The sequence below is a fragment of the Callospermophilus lateralis genome, chromosome 8 (assembly GCF_048772815.1).
Source record: "Callospermophilus lateralis isolate mCalLat2 chromosome 8, mCalLat2.hap1, whole genome shotgun sequence".
Classification (NCBI taxonomy): Eukaryota; Metazoa; Chordata; class Mammalia; order Rodentia; family Sciuridae; genus Callospermophilus; species Callospermophilus lateralis.
The window spans coordinates 88,278,954-88,296,464 of record NC_135312.1 but is presented as its reverse complement, the minus strand read 5'-3'; the positions used below and the strand labels follow the sequence as shown (position 1 = coordinate 88,296,464).

Here is a 17,511-nt window from a genome sequence, read left to right as displayed (position 1 = left end):
TTAAACTTTTTTTTTCAGTGAATCATTAGCAAGATTTAGAAATGGGAAAAGCTTATCAGGAAAACTCAACTCCTGTATTTTTTTTCGCTATATAGTCTCATAAAGATGTATACAAATTAAAAACAACAAAAAATTCACACCAAAACACTCAAGCTGTACCACATTCCACCACATAATCCTTGCAGATTTTATGCCAATTTTTTTTTTCTTTTTGCATGTGGGGCATAACCATCATATAAAGCTTTTTTTTTTTTTTTTTTTTTTTTTTAAGAAAACAATTGTGCCTGTTTTACTTAAAAATCATTTACTACTAAACTGGTTTTGGTGCAAGATTAGGAAGCACAGAATATTCATGATATATTCTAATGAAGTATCAACATCTACACAGTAAAATATGGCAATATTGACTTTCCCATGTTTATACATTGGGTTCAATTCTTGATAACCTTTTAGACCCTCAGATAATCCTGTGTGGTAAGAGCATGTTAATAGAATCACTGTGTACACTATGTCCACATATAGTACACACTTACATAGAATATAAAATTGTTTTGTAGATATTTTGAACCTGTGATCTGCAATAATTGATTAACTGGAATTAGAAGTATCTGTTTCAATTAGTCGAGGGGATTGTTTCTCATGTCTAAAATGTAAAACAATGGACAATGAAGGGCTGGGATTAAGCTCAGTGGTACAGTGTTTCCCAAGCATGTGTGATGCCCTAGGTTTGATTCCCAGTACCACACATACACACACACACACATAAAGTAGTATTATATCTTTCATGTCTAAACCAGCATAAATGTTTTGCCAATAAAGGGCAAAAGAAAAGCAATAATGCTCACACTTATCCAGTTCATTTTTACTTTAAATTCATGCATGATTGCCAATGTGTGTGGAAGATGTTGATATGAGACCTGACTTTCATGCCATGACTTGCTTCTCTTTAAGATCCTGCTCAAAATTCATCTTGTTAAGGAGACCTTCCCTGACCTCACTCTATATAGTATCAGCCATGACCACCATCTGCTATATTTTCCTTCATAGTATCTTATTGCTATCTTGTATGCCGTATAGTTCATTAATCATTTTTCCCCCAACGCTTAAAGATGTTTCAAAAGAGTTGTGGTTTTCCTCTTTCTTTCTTTGCTATATTGATTAACAGCTAGAACAAAATTTCTCAGCAATGATACTACTTTTATTTTGGGCTAGATATTTCTCTTTCAGGGTGCTGTCCTCTGCATTATAGGATATTAACTGCATTGTAGGACATTAAATCTATCCGCTGCTGGTAGCCTTCTGTCCCTTCCCCTGGTTATAACCAACAATGATTCCAAACATTACCAATTATATCCTAGTGGGGGAAAGTCTAGAGGAGTGAAATAGCCAGGTTAAGAAGCACTGATTTTGCATCCACGTAACAGAAAACATTTGGCCTTTATTTTTGGGGAGATTGCCGCAGTCTGGCTGCAGCAAAATAACCAGGGGGTGACGAGGAACCTGTGTACATTGATACAGCAGGAGTAGGAGCCGTTTATTGTAGGACAGGAGGGGTATATATACATTCCACACAGCCTATCTTAATTAACATAAACTAGATACAGCAGTCAACCAATAAGGAATCTCCACACTTAATGGCTCGCTGGTGTTACTTCACAAAGCCACTCCCTCTGGCAAAATGCCAGGCGCCATCCTGACTTGTTTACAGACTCTAACAGGGGATTGGTTTATTTTGCTTAGCATGATATTCTCCAGATCCATCCATTTACAGGCAAATGCCATATTTCATATTTCATATTGTGCTAATTCACAATAAGGAAGGACTAGGGAAGAATAGAGGTACTTTGGATTAGACAGGAATAAAGTGGGGGGATAAGGGTAGGAAGGATAATAGAATGAATTAGACATTATTAGCCTATATGCATATGTAATTACATGACCAGTGTGATTCTACAACATGTACAACCAGAAGACTGAGAAGTTATTCTCCATTTATGTATGCTGTGTCAAAATGCACTCTCCTGGTATGTTTAATTAGAACAACAACAAAAAGAACCACTGATCTAGAAAAATGTCTTGTACAATGAGAACTTAGTAGATACTTGATGAATAAATGAACAAATGGATAAAATCCATGTCTCATCCAGCCAAAATTTTATGTTCTCAATAGTTGAATAATTACAACAGAAAAATTGAACACAGGGAACATTTTACCAAGTTAAGCTCCCAGTTATTTCAGGGCTTGGAATCTGTCATTTCCTGTTCATCATTCTCCTGCTTAGAACTTTGAATACACTTATTTAGCTTCTCATTGTTCTGGCTGTGCTATGATGATCACTGTTGGAGCCAGTAAATTCAAACCAATACCTCTTAAATATTTTTTTTTTCCTCTTAAATTTATTTTTCAAGCCAGGTCAGCTTGGTTGAATTTCTTTTTGAAATCCACTTCTACACTTTCTGCAGCAATTAGCAGTCAGAGGAAATAAATCACATGCATTTCAAATGAGGATAAAATATTTCCCTGCCCCGATGTTTGAGCTTTCAAATTCAGAGCAGTGAAGGGTCTGCTTCTCCACATTTTCACTTAATACCTCACTGGCTTCTCTCCAAAACCTGCCTGACATGCAATTATTTTCAACCTATTTCACAGAAGGCCTGCTCCATTCATCTTTCCGTGGGTCAGATTTCTACTGAAACTGATAAAAAGATTTTACCGTGTGAAACTTATGTCAGTAGGGTTCAATGCAATGCTAAGCCAAGGATTTTGGGGGGTTTATAGGGGCAGATATGAAATGCAGCATGGTACAAAAGAATATTTATAATCCTATCTGGGGGTTTGGTAACAATCCGTCTGGAATAAAACTGTAGATTGAATTCTAGGTGGGTGTTTGGACTTCATGGGTAGAAAGCAACTAGACTGATGGGGGTAGGTTGGGAATGATGATCAGAGGATCTGAATTCAATTTCAGGCTCTGTTACTTAAAAAGGCTTACTCTCTTGAAATGAACTTTTCTAAATAAAGGTTAGAACTTACCACTCAGCTTCTCAACCTGTTTATGTTAGTCAACTTTTCATCACTGTGACTAATCGACAAGAACAAATTGGAGGAGGAAAAGTTTATTTTGGCTCAGGATTTCAGAGGGTCGGTCCCTCGTTGGTGTGTTCCATCCCCTCTGGGCCTGAGATGAGATGGAACATCATGGAGGAAGGGCCTGGTGGAGGAGTGCTGCTCCATTCATGGCTGCTAGGAAGCCGAGAAAGGAAGGGGAAGGTGCTGCAGGAAAGATGAACCTTTCCCGGGGCACATCTCCAGTGGCCCATCTCATCCAGCCAAATCCACCTACCTACTAGTTACCACTCTGTCAGGCCATTCAAATTAGAGTGGAATGGTTGGGTCGTAGCTCTGACAATCAAATTATTTCACTGCTATAGCTTTGGGGGGACACCTCATATCCCAAAGTTAGCACCATTCTTTTCCCTATTTATTTAAATGGTACCACTATCCAATTAACCAGCTCAGAAATCTGATAATCAGCTTCCACTTTTCATCCCCTTTACCTCTTAGGATGACCAGCGCATGCCAATTTTATTCCTCAATTCCTTTTGATTTGTCCAGTTTTCTTCAACTTCTTGGCAACTAGACTCAGCTTAACAACTTCCTTCTCTCCTCTGGTGACTGTCCAGGTGAATGATCACTCCTGCCTCCCTGCCTCCAGGATTGCTCTTTACTTTCTCTCACAAATACCATCCTACAGAGGCCAAAGAGATTATTAACTTTTTAAAAAGTCTTGTTATATTACCAAGGCTGGTCTTTTTTTTTTTTTTTAAATAAGTTGGTTCTCCTTAGTTACACGTGACAGTAGAATCCACTTTGATAAAATTATACAAACATGGAGTATATCTGATTCTAATTAGGACTCCATTCTTGTGGATAGACATCATGGTGGGATCCACTTAGGTATTTTCATATGTGTAAGACCAAGGCTGGTCTTGAACTCCTAAGTGATCCTCCTGCCTCAGCCTCCCTACCTGGGATGACAGGTGTGTGGCCCAGGGCCCTGCTCCAAAGTTATCTTGTTAAGAGAATCTGAGCATGTCTTTTGTTTAAAACCTCCCCATTTTTCTTAAAAACCCCAGATCCTCACATAGGCCTACAAAATCTGTTCCCTGACAATTTCTTTAGACTCAATACCTTCTCATATCTTCTAACATTTGTGCTTCTGTCACACAAAGCTGTTTCCATATCTTATTTAGCAGTCAAACTTTTGGATATGCTACTTCCTTTGCTGATGTCACATTCTCTTTTCTCTTCGGTTCCTGCTTCTTCCAGATTCCAATAATGGCTCACATCTCTCGTAGGCCCTATCTCAAGGCTGTTAGTACAGGCCACAGTTTATTGTAATTATATTTGTACACCAATTTAAAAATAAATATTAATTAATGAGATTTGTTTGAAGAGTCTTTGTAGAATAATTTTTTTCCTCAGTCTCTTATATTTTTCTTATTCAATTCCAAATATAGCCTCAGCATTTAGGTAATTTGACTTTGTCAGATTATGTCTAAACATTAAAGCAGTTTTAATAGAAATATGTGCATGCTCTTTTATGATCACATTTCATCACTTTATGTAAGCTTAGTTAAATTAATATAATTACAATAAGAAGTACAACTGATTTGATCAGGATTGTTGTTGAGCACCAATTCATTCTTAGAAAATTGTACAACTTTATCATTAAGAGAAGTGCTTAGTCTTAGAGAATGGAAAATACTGAATTATCCTGTAACTTAAATAACCTATCCTTACTTCTAAATTATACATTTCTTGATAGTAAGAACTGTTGTTTTATTCACCACTCTATGCAAAACATAAAACTCAGTACCATCTCAAATCCAATACAAAATTTAAATATTGATACAAAATTAGGTACAAGGTTTCTTTAATTCCCCAAACTAGGGAATTCATTAAATTGTTTACTTTAAATTTTGATATTTATTGATTCTTATTTAATTATAAATATATTTGTTATCGTGATAAAATTATAAATTAGTTAAGGGCTAGGTACGTTTGTTATATTACCCTTCTGTTCAACAGTCAAATGACTGTGCAAGTTGCCCAATAAATAAATGTTGCTTGGTGTAAACATGCCCGCCTGGGCTGTTGTTGAAGGAATGGGGGAGAGGGTGAAGGTACGTGATGTTAAGCAAGACATTATGCAAAACCCTAAGCTTGGTACACGAAATCATTAGTTCCAACTCTTCTTTATTACTAACCAGTATTCCAATATAGTTATGAAACTTAAAATACATGATTATTTTTGATAATCATTAACAAATAATATCAGGTAGGGACTTAATGTAAATAAATAAGTATTTAGAATTTTAAAAGAAATAATAACTTTGGTATTTTAGCATTACACGGCTATTTTATTCATCTTGCTCTTTAAATTTTCTTGAGGTGCACATTTTCAGTAAATTCTCACAACCTTATTTGCATTGGCTATTTAGCTTTGGAGTAAATGGGAGAGAATCAAGATTTTTAAAATTCAGGCATTATTATGTTACACCAGACAACATGCAAAGGCTATATCCCCACCTCATTTGAATTCAATCTGAGTAATAACAGTGCACATTAGGAGTGGTATTGAACTGACTTTGTAGTAGTCCATGCTGTTTGAGCTTTTTTTTTCCAGTCAAGGAGGGCAATTTCCTGATGGACGCTCAATCTCCCTTCCTGCCCTTGGAAAATTTCTAAAGCTGGGGTTGTTGGTGGGGGGAGGAGCAGAAGCAGGTGCAGCCATTTAGAATCAGATACAGAATAATAGCAGTAAATCATAGTCATAAAAATAACGAATGACATTTTTTTTTAGAGGTTTCTGTGTTAAGAGATTTTCATGCTTTATCTCAATTCTCACAGCCTCCTAGCAGTGAGTAGTGGTTAAAATGCAGGTTTGGAAGCCACACAGGTTCAGGTTTGAATCCTGACCCCAAAACCTACAGTGGTGAGACCCTGGGAAAATTGCTTAACCTCTAAGCGTTTCAACTCTTTCATGTATAAAAAGAAGAGAATATATCTATACCCCTATTAATGAGAGCTTCTATGAGGCAGAGTTAATGCATAACAAAATTAGTATTTAGCATGTAGCGAGTCCTCAGAAATGTTAGCCTTTATTATCATTGCTCTTTTTATTTTTCTTATTCCTTTTCTACAGATTAAGCAACTTAGTGATAGCAAATGGCTTGATTAAGGTCACAAAGCCAGAATTGAACTCTATCTCTCAGTATAGTAAATTCCATTACGTGAAACACTGTGTACACGAGGGCAACATTACTGGTTATGGTGAAGTGAGAGAGCGCAGATTTCAGAGCTAAGGACATTTGGTTTGAATCCAAATTTTTCTGCATATTCTGTGACCCACTGGATAAGTTCTACTTACATTCATTGTGTTCAATTTCTTCATCTCTAAAATTAGCATAATATCCCGATAATGCATATTACAAAATTGGTATGTAATATACTTGAAAATGCTTGCCATTATTAGAGGCTTTCACAATATATTATAATCAATATAACTGCAGTAATAATGTATAATGCTTTACTATTAAATATTTTAATATATATGCCCATAAACCAAATGTGGTATACACATGCAATGCAATATTATTTGGCCTTAAAAAGCAAGGAAATTCTGACTTGTACTGCAACATAGGTGAACTTGAGAGCATTATGCTAAGTGAAATCAACCAGGCACAAAACAACAAACCTGGATGATTCCTTTGCAATGAGGTGTGTAGAGTATCTGGATTCAGAGACAAGTAGAATGGTGGTTATCAAGGACTAAGGAAAGGGAAGAGGGAATTGTTTAATGGGTACAGTTTAAGTTTCAGAAGATTAAGTTCTGGAGGTGTAACATGGCAATTGTTACCCAACAATGGAATGTTCTCAATGCTGATGAACTATGCACTTAAAAATAATTAACACAGTAAATTTTACATTATGCATATTTTGCTGTAATGAAAAAGATGGAGAAAAGGAATATAACCTTCTATTGGAGGAAAAAAAAACTATGGTTGAAATTATTGAAATGATAGTCTTAAGAGTTAGCTCATGTTTCTTTAGTCAGATTTTTGATGTTTTATGTTGAACTCCACCAAGGAGTCACTTTAGTCCCTCCATTTTATAAGAATGAGAAGGTGTGCATGACTATTCTTACCCTTAACATATGTTCCTATTAGAATTGGCAGGTGAGTATTAATCAACATAGCTATCAGTCTAACAATATTGTCAGAGGAAAAATAATATTGTTGTGACACCAATAGAACATTTTTATTATACACATTACCTTGAAATAACATTTTTTTTGCCAGGAAATTTGATGCAGCCTAACCACCGTGCATGACAGAAAGAAGCCAAGCTCCAGTACATCAGTCATGTGTGTGGCACATGATGTACAGTTGAACAGCCGTCAGATACCAGGATATAATTAACTATGAAGGTCATTCCATCACAAGTATAATATTTGGAACAAAGATGTATTCAGTTATGCAGTTTACTCTATTTATACTTCAACTCTTCATTTTTATAAGCTTTCTTTTCTATGTGATTTTTGAAATTCCCATAGGGCCTTTTTTTTCCCCTAAAGAAGATCTATTTTATTTAAATTGCCTGCACTCCAAACCCAACTCTAAACCATTTTGAATTTTAAAATATAACTTCTTTTGACATTGAAACTTTTTTCTTTCTCTCCTTTTTCAATTACTATAATAAATATTAAATGGGCATGAGATTAGTATTCTCAGAAGGCTTTGTATGTGTCTATTTGCATCTGCTTCAGTCTCATTACATAATTTTTGCTTAATTAAAAATTGTGGTACAATTCATAGAACAAAATTTACTATCTTAACCATTTTTAAGTGTCCAGTACAATGGTATTAAATATGTTTATAATGTTGGGCAATATAGAATGAAAATCTATACCCATTAACAACTCTCTGGTCCCCACTTCTCAGCCTCTGACAACTACTATTCTATTTTCTGCCTCTATGATTTTGATGGTTCTAAGAACCTCATATAAGTGGAGTCACATATAGTTGCCCTTTTGTACCTGCTTATTTCACTTACCACAATGTCCTCAAGGTTCATCCCTGTTCTAACATATGCCAAAATTTCTAAGACTGAATAATATTCTATTTATTTGTATATTATGTTTTGCTTGTTCATTCATCTATTGGTGGATATTATTATGAATCGTGCTGTATTGAGCACAGGTTTATACATATCTCTTAGAGACTCCAATTTTAACTTGTTGGGGTATATACTCAGAAGTAGAATTTCTCTATCATATGGTAATTCTATTTTTAATTTTTTGAGAAACCACCATACAATTTTCTACAATGGCTATATCATTTTAAATTTCTACTAACAGAACACAAGGGTTCCAACTTTTCCACATCCTTGACAACACCTCTGGTGTTTTTTTTAAATAGTAGTCATCTATTTCTATTTCATTTGATTTCTATTTCCCTTGGGTTAATGATTGAGAATCTTTTCATGTTATTAGCGACTTGTGTATCTATGGATAAATGTCTATTCAAGTGCTTTGCCCACTTTTGAATCAAGTTGTTTTCTATTGTTATGTTTTAGAAGTTCAAATTCAAAATTTTTTCATATAATCTACTGTATCTATTTGTTGTTATTGTTTTTGTCATCTGGGCTTTTAGCATCATCTCCAAGATGTTGTGAAACGTTTGTTTTCTTCTAAGAGTTTTACAGCTATAGGTCTTTGATCCATTCTGAGTTAAATTTTGTATATGGTAGTCAGTAAGGGTTCAACTTTATTCTTCTGCATGTGAATATCCACTTCTCCTGGTACCATTTATTGAAAAAATTATCCTCTATTCACTGAATTATCTCAATCTCTTTGTAAAAATAATTGTACAACATATGAGATGGTAGACCATATATTTCCTGAAAATAATAACCAAAAGAGAGTATGAAAAGCTCTGCTAATATCAGACAAAACTATATTTTAGATTTTAAATGTTACCAGACACCAGAAAGAGAAACTTGTATATTAGCAAAAGTCAGTACAGCAAGAAGATATAACAATTTAAACATTTAAGCACCCCTTGGAAGGTCATCAATAAATGATTTATTTATTACATTTATTGATGAGTTATTTCTGGTTCTCTACTCAATTTATATATATCTGTCTTTATGACAGAATCATGATGTTTTGATTTCTATTTGTCTCTTAAGTATTTTCTAATTTCTCCTGCTGCATCTCCTTTGATTCATTAGTTGAGTGCCTTATCTAATTTCCACTATTTTGTAAACTTTCAAATTTTACTTCTGATACTGATTTCTAACTTCATCCCATTTTCATTGGAAAAGGTACTTTGTATGATTTCTGTCTTTTTAAGTGTGTTGAGTCTTAATTTGTGACCTAACGTATAATCTGCCTTGAAAGTTGTCTCCTATGTCCTGGCGGAAGTTGTGTGGGCTCTTGTTGTTGAGTAGAACATTCTTAATCTATTTGGTTTATTGTGTTATTTAAGTCATCCATTTCCTTATGTATCTTCTATGTGGTTGTTCTATCCATTACTGGTAGTGGAATATTAACATTTCCAACCTTTATTGTAGAATTGTCTATTTATCTCTTCAGTTCTGTCAGTTTTTATTTTAACCATCACTGAGTCATTTATTGATGACCTGCCAAGGGTGCTTAAATGTTTAAATTGTTATATTTTCTTGCTGTACTGACTTTTGCTAATATACAAGTTTCTCTTTCTGGCATCTGGTAACATTTAAAATCTAAAACATAGTTTTGTCTGATAGTAACATAGCCACTCATATTCTCTTCTGGTTATTATTTGCATGAAATATCTTTTTTTCATCTTTTCACTTTTAAACTATTTGTTTCTCAGTATTAGATAAGTATCTTGTGAATACTATTTAGTTGGATTATATTGTTAAATGCATTCTCTTCATCTATCTTTTTTGATTGGAGAGTTTAACCCATTTACATTTAAAGTAATTACTGATAAAAAGTGACTTTGTTTCTGTTATTCAGGTTTTTGTTTTCCATGTGCCTTATAGCTTTTCTTGTTCCAAATTTTCTGCATTACTGTCTTCTTTCTTTTATGTTTAATTGATTTTTCTTTTTTGGTCACATAATTTCCTTTCTCATTTCCTCTTGAGTATTTTATAGTTATTTTCTTTGCAGTTACAATAGGGATTATATTTAAAATCTTAAAGTAATAACATTCTAAATTTAATTTCTGCCAGTTCAACTTCAATTACATATGAAACGCTACTCTTTTAACAGTTCTGTCTCCATTCCCTTCAGGGGTTGATATCACAAAAACTATATGCATTTCATACCCCAAAGCAAACTAATAATTCTTTAAAACAGATTTCTCCTAAATTACATAGAAAGCAAAATGTAGAGTTAGAAACCAAAATGACAATAATACTAGTTTTCACATTCATTTTTAAAATGTACTTGTGTTAGATTTTCATCACTGTGACCAAAAACCTCACAAGAATATCTTTTTTAAAAAAATGTATTTGTTCTAATCAGTTATACATGACAGCAGAATGCTCTTCAATTCATTATACACAAATGGAATACAATTTTTCACTTCTCTGGTTGTACACAAAGTAGGGTCACATCATTCGTGCAATCATACATGCACCTAAAATAATGATGTCCATCTCATTCTACCATCTTTCCTACCCCCATGCCCCCTCTTCTCCCTTCCCTCCCCTTTTCCCAATTCAAAGTTCCTCCACTCAACCCATGCCCACCCCATTATGGATTAGTATCTACTTATCAGAGAAAACATTTGGTCTTTGGTTTTGCTCCTTGGTCTATATCCAAAGAACTTAAAAACAACTTACTAAAGTGATACGGCATATCACAAGAATATCTTACAGGAGGAAAAGTTTACTTTGGCTCATGTTTTCACAGGTTCAGAACATGGTTGGCCAACTCTATTGATCAAGGCCCAAAGTGAGGCAGAACATGATGGCAGAGGGGCATGTCAGAGGAGAGATCCTCTGCTTATTGTGAGTTGTATATGAACATGTGTATTCATATACACATAGCACATGTGCATAAGCCTATGATTGTTAAAAATAAAACTGCTATAATTATGTTTTTGTGTGCATGAAAATATTTTGGGAGTGTTGTATACTAGCCCATGAAACAACTAAAAATACAGTAAAATTATATTAAAAAACTAATAATTAGAGTTTCTAATGGTAATAGCAAACATTTGCATGATATATCCCATAATGTTAGGCACTTTGGTAAGAATTTAATAAATGTTTTTCCCCACACCAGACAAATGTGTGTTTTTTAAAAAACAAAACAAAACAAAACAAAAACTTAAAAAAAAAAACAATAACAACAACAACAAAGAACCCTTTTCATCAGAAAGTCTAAATTCAATATTAACTCAAGCTCTTTATAATCTTTCAGGAAAGCTGACAGAAAAGAAGGCAGCTGTGACAATTCTTTGGTGGAAAAGGTGCCTACTTACACCAGCTGCCCAGTGATTATCAAGTCCAAGTTTTCTTTTTCAAAAATAAGTTTCAAGATATACCAAAGAAACTATACAGATACCCACTAATGATAGAGAAAACCAATAATGAAGTTTAATGATTTAGCACAATGGTTATAGCAAAAAGGATATAGCCAAATAGATAGTACACATGAATAATTTATGAAACAAGCATTTCAATCCTAGAAAACTACCATGGGAAGAGCTCACTAAAGGCTAATGTACTCAAAATGAGGGGAATAGCACATGAAACAACCTGAAACATTTCCCTAAAAAAATAAGTAAAAATATTGCTAGTAACATGTAGTTTTTCTTTTATCACATCCAATTCAGTTCTCTTCTGATAAATTTGGTCATTGATCAATATGTACAAAAATTAAGGTGATTTTTTCCCTCCACTCTATTACCATTTCTTTCTTTCCCCTAATTTTTTCTAAAAACATTTTTCCTTCTTTGGTTTGACCCGTTGAAATCAAAGGCTTGGGACCTACAATGAATATCAACTCTTATTGGAATAGCACTTGGAAATGTAATCCTAGAAAAGACAAAGTTTTAACCAAAGTGGGTTAACAAAATTAAGCATCCATTCTCAATGAGACAAGGTCTCCCATGTTAATCACTAGGTTAATGATTTCTCTTGGCTAGAGATATTAGTGGGACACTGGAGTGTTCCCTGGTGAAGTACTACAGAGCCATGTGTGCACACATCCATTTAAGCTTTCAATAAATACAAAGCATCATGTTAAACCATTTTAGCAGAATAAATTTAAAATGTTGCATTTCTAATGGCCTGCTTTATTTCTTCGTGGACTGGCTTGAAGCACTGTTCTTGGCACAGTAGACGCAACACTTGCTGGCTACTCCAAGTTCTTTAGACTTCAGCATTTCCTACTCTTCAGGCCTCAGTACTTTTTTTGTAGCAATAATGGTATTCTTCATCAGCATAGCCACTGTCATGGGACCAACACCCCCAGGGACAGGAGTAATATAACTGACTCCTTCAAAGTCTCCAACCACTTGGGTTTAGCAGTTACAGGATCCTGAATTCTGTTTATTCTCATGTCAATGATTGCTGTTCCTTCCTTGTCCGTATCTGCTGTGATCAGACTTGGAATGCCTGCAGTAGATATGACAATATCTGCAAGAATTGTGTGTTTCTTCAATTGTTCTTTGGGAGTGTATCAATGAGATACATACTGGAAAGACGGCATCACCTCCAGGTTGTTCTTGAGTCCCATCTCTGTGTAGTAACATTGCAATGTACACTCTAACATTTTTTGATCTTTCAGCAACAACCATGTTCTTCCCTAGGGTTGGAATACCAGTTTGCTTAATTAATCTCCACACACCTCCTGGGGTAGTGGGTAATATGCACTATTGGTCCAAACACATTCGCCCTACATTAGTTACATGAAAGCCATCAACATCCTTGTCGGAGGGCCAGCATTGCTGATCTTTATCTCATCACTGTGCTCTGGGAGAGGCAGCTGAACAAGGAGACTGTCTAGATTTTCATCATTACTTAGATTATTGATTAAGTTCAACAGTTCTTCCTCTGAAGATTGAAGCTGATTGCACAATCGTCTCACTGTTGATTCTGAACTGTGGCCAGATGGAAAGGTTGGTGGCAGAGGTGGTAGCTTTGCACAAAGCAGTCTGCCACCAAAGCAGATAGAGAAAGTTGTAATCATCGCCAGTGCCTGCCTGTGCCTGTGCCAGGAGCGAATTTACTAAATGTTAATTCATGTAATATTTAAAACCACTTTATAAAGTTTTATTAGCATTATTCTTAAATTACAGATGAGGGGATTATGTATAAAGAGTTATAATAACTTGTCTAAGGTAAAATATCTAATGAATGAAAGAGGCAGAGTTTAAATCCATATGGTCTGGCTCCCAAGTCTATATACCTATTCTTTATATTATGCTAATATATAACAACAACAACAAATATATATATATATATATATATATATAACAAATAATATATAACAAACATATTGTTTTTCAATAAAAAATTAAAGGAAGCAATTGTCTCTCCATAAATCCATCCCCAGATAGCAGTAGCCAAATTGACAATAACAACAAAGCAAAATGAGGATACAATCAATCCTAAGCAAAACCGCAGTCCTTTTTATTTTTTGTTTTGAGACAGGGCCTCACTAAGTTGCTGAGGATGTCTTCAGTTTTTTCTCATCACTCCTTTACCTTTGGGTGCTTTTTCTTTTCTCTAAAAGACCAGGATCCTCCTCCAGTGTGTAATCAACCCAAGCAAGTTGCTCAGAGTTTCAAATCTCAGCACTATTCTGACTTTCTTCCTTAAACCACTTCCTTTTTTTATTTTCCTCTTCCTCTCCTGTCTGAAAAAAAAAGCTGTCCAACCACTTTAGAATCATGTATTTTTCTTGACAAGTTGGTCATTTTAAAACTAGGGGTAATTGTTTGCCTTTGATGATAGAAAACTTTCAGAGTATAGATATACTCCTTGATTTGATGGGCTATGTCCTAATGAACTCATTATAAAATGAAAGTAATATAAGAAAAATAGGCAATTAATACACTTTACCTAAAGAACATAATAGCTTAGCCTAGACTAAGTAAATGTCCTCAAAGTTCTTACATTAGCCTACAGTTGGGCAAAATAACAGGAAACCCTATTGAGCACTAAGTTCAATTTACCATCCTCCTGCCTCAGCCTGCCTGACCATTGGGATTACAGGCTGGTTACAATTTATGCATCCTTTTAGTTTATCTTTGGCTTCAATATAGTCTTTTTAAACTACTGGGGAAAAAATTCATTACTAAAACTCTACTTTTTCTTCTTTCCTAAATACTTAGCTTCTCTGTTTATCCAGAAATAAAAGATTGTCAGAGCTGAATGTAGATTTGGGTGACATGTGTTAGAGTTACAGATACCTTTACATGTAAAACTTAGTGTAGTTAAAAGATTAAAAAAAAAGTTTGAGAGGCAGAGAAGGATCTTAGAATCTTATAAAAACAGAACTTGGTGTCCACAATGCATTGCTCATGTTTGTTTGTTTAAGAAATGCAAACATAAAAAGTGTTCAGATACCTGACCATAAAATGATGCAAGTCAAGTCTTTGTTCTTGCAGTAAACTTGAGTCAAAAGAACAAACACAGATATCTCATAAGGTTGCTCAACCTGGAATGCCCCAAGGTTTTTACATCTGAAAGCAGAAATTTTTGGAGTATCTTGACTTCACACTTTATTTCAACTACTTTGGCCCCTCCACCATGATGATGAATAAGTTGCTGGGCAGTATTAGAAAACCTAAGTAGTTTTTAATTTTAAAAAATCTGGTGTGTTATGTTTTAAGGTGCAGCAGCTGTAACATCTGTGAAATAAGTTAAATTGACATAGTAATTGAATTTGAGAATGTGCTTTAGGGATATTTATTTGCCACAGATAAAGAAAGAAATTTTTAAGCTCCTAAATAACGGATAGATTATTCTTATAAGGTATAAAATGTTTATAACTTGGAAAAGCATTGATAAGAACAGTTTTTCAATAGTGTCCTTTTATTTTCAAGGTAATGTTAAGTAATAATTGGACACTCTCTATACTGATTTGTGAACTCCCTATTGGTGAGATTCCTTTCAACATATTATTTCATATATCCCAGGAGTAAAGAACCTATCACTCCCATCAGTCCCCCACCCAATAATTTCACCATGAAAGTATTTGTGAAATCATTATGTTGTATACCTTAAATATATATAATTTTAAAAATTTGTAGAAACTCACAATGGTTCTGTTCATGTTCTGCTCACTGCATCTCCCCACTGATTATAACTTGTTCTTTCAAATTCGGGGCACTGAGAGGCAGGCCTACTTTCTAATAAAAATAGTACAAATTAGCAGGCATTCTAGAATTCTCATAACATAGCACAAGATGTAAAGGCTACATTACACCCCATGCATTCATTCTCTCTCCTTACATGGGCTCTCTCTTGTATATAGCTCATGTGAATTATTGCTTTGGCATTGAATGGCTGGAGTCTTGTAAAACCATGTGCTTTTGGATACCATTTATCAAAATCACCTTCTTTCCTAAGGAAGGAAGATTTGATACCAGGCAATTGGTCCAGAAACATATTCACCTGCCAGTCTGGGTTGTCCAAAGCACAATCTAGTACAACTTGATGTTTGAGCTACCTTTCTGGCATTCTCCATGGATGTTTAATTATTGAGCCTTTGCTTATGCTCCTGAAATTAGTGGGCCAGGGAGAGAGGAAGGCTCATTACGTTTTGAAGTGCCTGCTCACATTCTTGGGGCAGCCTCCTTCAATTGAACTACTAACTCTACTATCATGTTTCTCCAGTTGTCAAAGCTTTGTTTCTAGAGTAAGCCAAAAAAAAACAAACAAACAAACAAACACCTCTCTTTACTTCCACTTGTATATATTGTGATCTGCCTTTTGTTTTTTTATATGTAGACTCTTTTAAGTCCTTTTGCAAAGATCTATATTCTCAGAAAGTGGTGTCAACACTGAAGATGTCTCACCTATCAGTTACTAGAATCATAGTGACCTTAAGTGAAATAAAATGACTTCTGCAACCACAGAGACTAAGATGAAAATTATGATTCAAACTGGAAACAAATCCATTCACACACACACACACACACACACACACACACACACACGCACTGCCTTGATGTCTTTGATTTTTCTGATTTCATGGTCTGTAGTCTGTTTGAGTTCATGGTCTATAGTTTGTGGCTTCCAAATTTTTTAAATTGCTGTGAAACTTGTCCTTGGAGATATTTAGTTTTCTTATCTTAATTTTTTATACAAAAATCTTGGAACTTTTGAGACATACCATGTATCTCAGAATTGGTCTTCTTTTTGCCTGTCATGCTGGGAATTTAACAGGCTAGGCAAGCTTTACCACCAAGCCACATCCCCAGCTTTAGTACTGTACTGTTTTTGAATTAAAAATGCCAGGTAGTTTGATAATTTAAAAATTTTGAAAGTACAAGATAAACATAGTATGAGGATGAGTCATGAAAATCTTAGTTGAAATTCATGTAATCTACCCCTATCTTATTCCTCATGGGTTTGATCGCAAATTAAAAAGAAAGATCTTAAAAATGTAATTGTTTTTCATTTCTTTATTACCCATTGATGATGATGGGTACCTGATGATGTCCCTATTACTATAATAATAAGGACAAGCAAAATTGGAAAGTGTTTCACTTACTAAAGAAAAACTTTCTTTGGTTTAAAAGCTAACATGTCCAGAAGTTCTGAACTGTGTTTTGTATAGTCTACCTCCAGGCTGAAAAGTAGCTTTTATAGCCCAAGATTCTGGCAATTGGCTATCTTAAAGAAGCCAGGACAGTTGTGAATCATTTAATGACTTGTTTGAAGCAGTTCATTCTCACTTTCCCCTCGTCCATAGTTTTAAAGGATTCTGACCTTATGGAGAGCTAAGGTTACCCTCCTAGGAACACACTGTGAAGATACCATAAGCCTTTTACCTTGCTAATAGTAATCCTCCATTGTTTGTATGAAGGCAAAAGAAACCTCAGCAGAATATCTCATGTGTACATGTTTTCATTTAACAGAAAAGATGACTCCACAGGCTGAGTGTTCTGAAACTGAGACGCCAACCCCAGAGGAGGAGCATCAGAGAAGGAAGATGATGGCAAAGCGGGCAAAAATCATCAAGGAGTTAATACAGACAGAAAAGGATTATCTCAATGATTTAGAGCTTTGTGTTCGGGAAGTGGTTCAGCCCCTGAGAAACAAACAGGTAAATGCAACTTGAGATTTTTTTTTTTTTTTTTAGAAAACTTTTTTGATGTTCTCTCCTATATCCTAAAAAAGATCAGAAGCACATGAAATTGAAGCACCCTAGTTTATCAGTAAGGTGATGTGTCTTTTTCCTAGTTTCCAGTCATAAGTCCACAGAACACACC

General features: G+C 34.8%; 1 protein-coding gene and 1 pseudogene across 1 annotated transcript in view; one reads left to right on the top strand and one right to left on the bottom strand.

The window, feature by feature from the left end:
* Positions 1 to 17,511, top strand: part of Arhgef38 (Rho guanine nucleotide exchange factor 38) — a 139,721-nt gene that overhangs the window by 10,884 nt on the left and 111,326 nt on the right. The window contains exon 2 of the mRNA XM_076865152.2: positions 17,158 to 17,345. Coding sequence (XP_076721267.2) covers positions 17,158 to 17,345 — 188 coding nt within the window. The remainder of the gene's footprint in view (positions 1 to 17,157; positions 17,346 to 17,511) is intronic.
* On the bottom strand, positions 12,454 to 13,256 carry LOC143406392 (bifunctional methylenetetrahydrofolate dehydrogenase/cyclohydrolase, mitochondrial pseudogene; annotated as a pseudogene).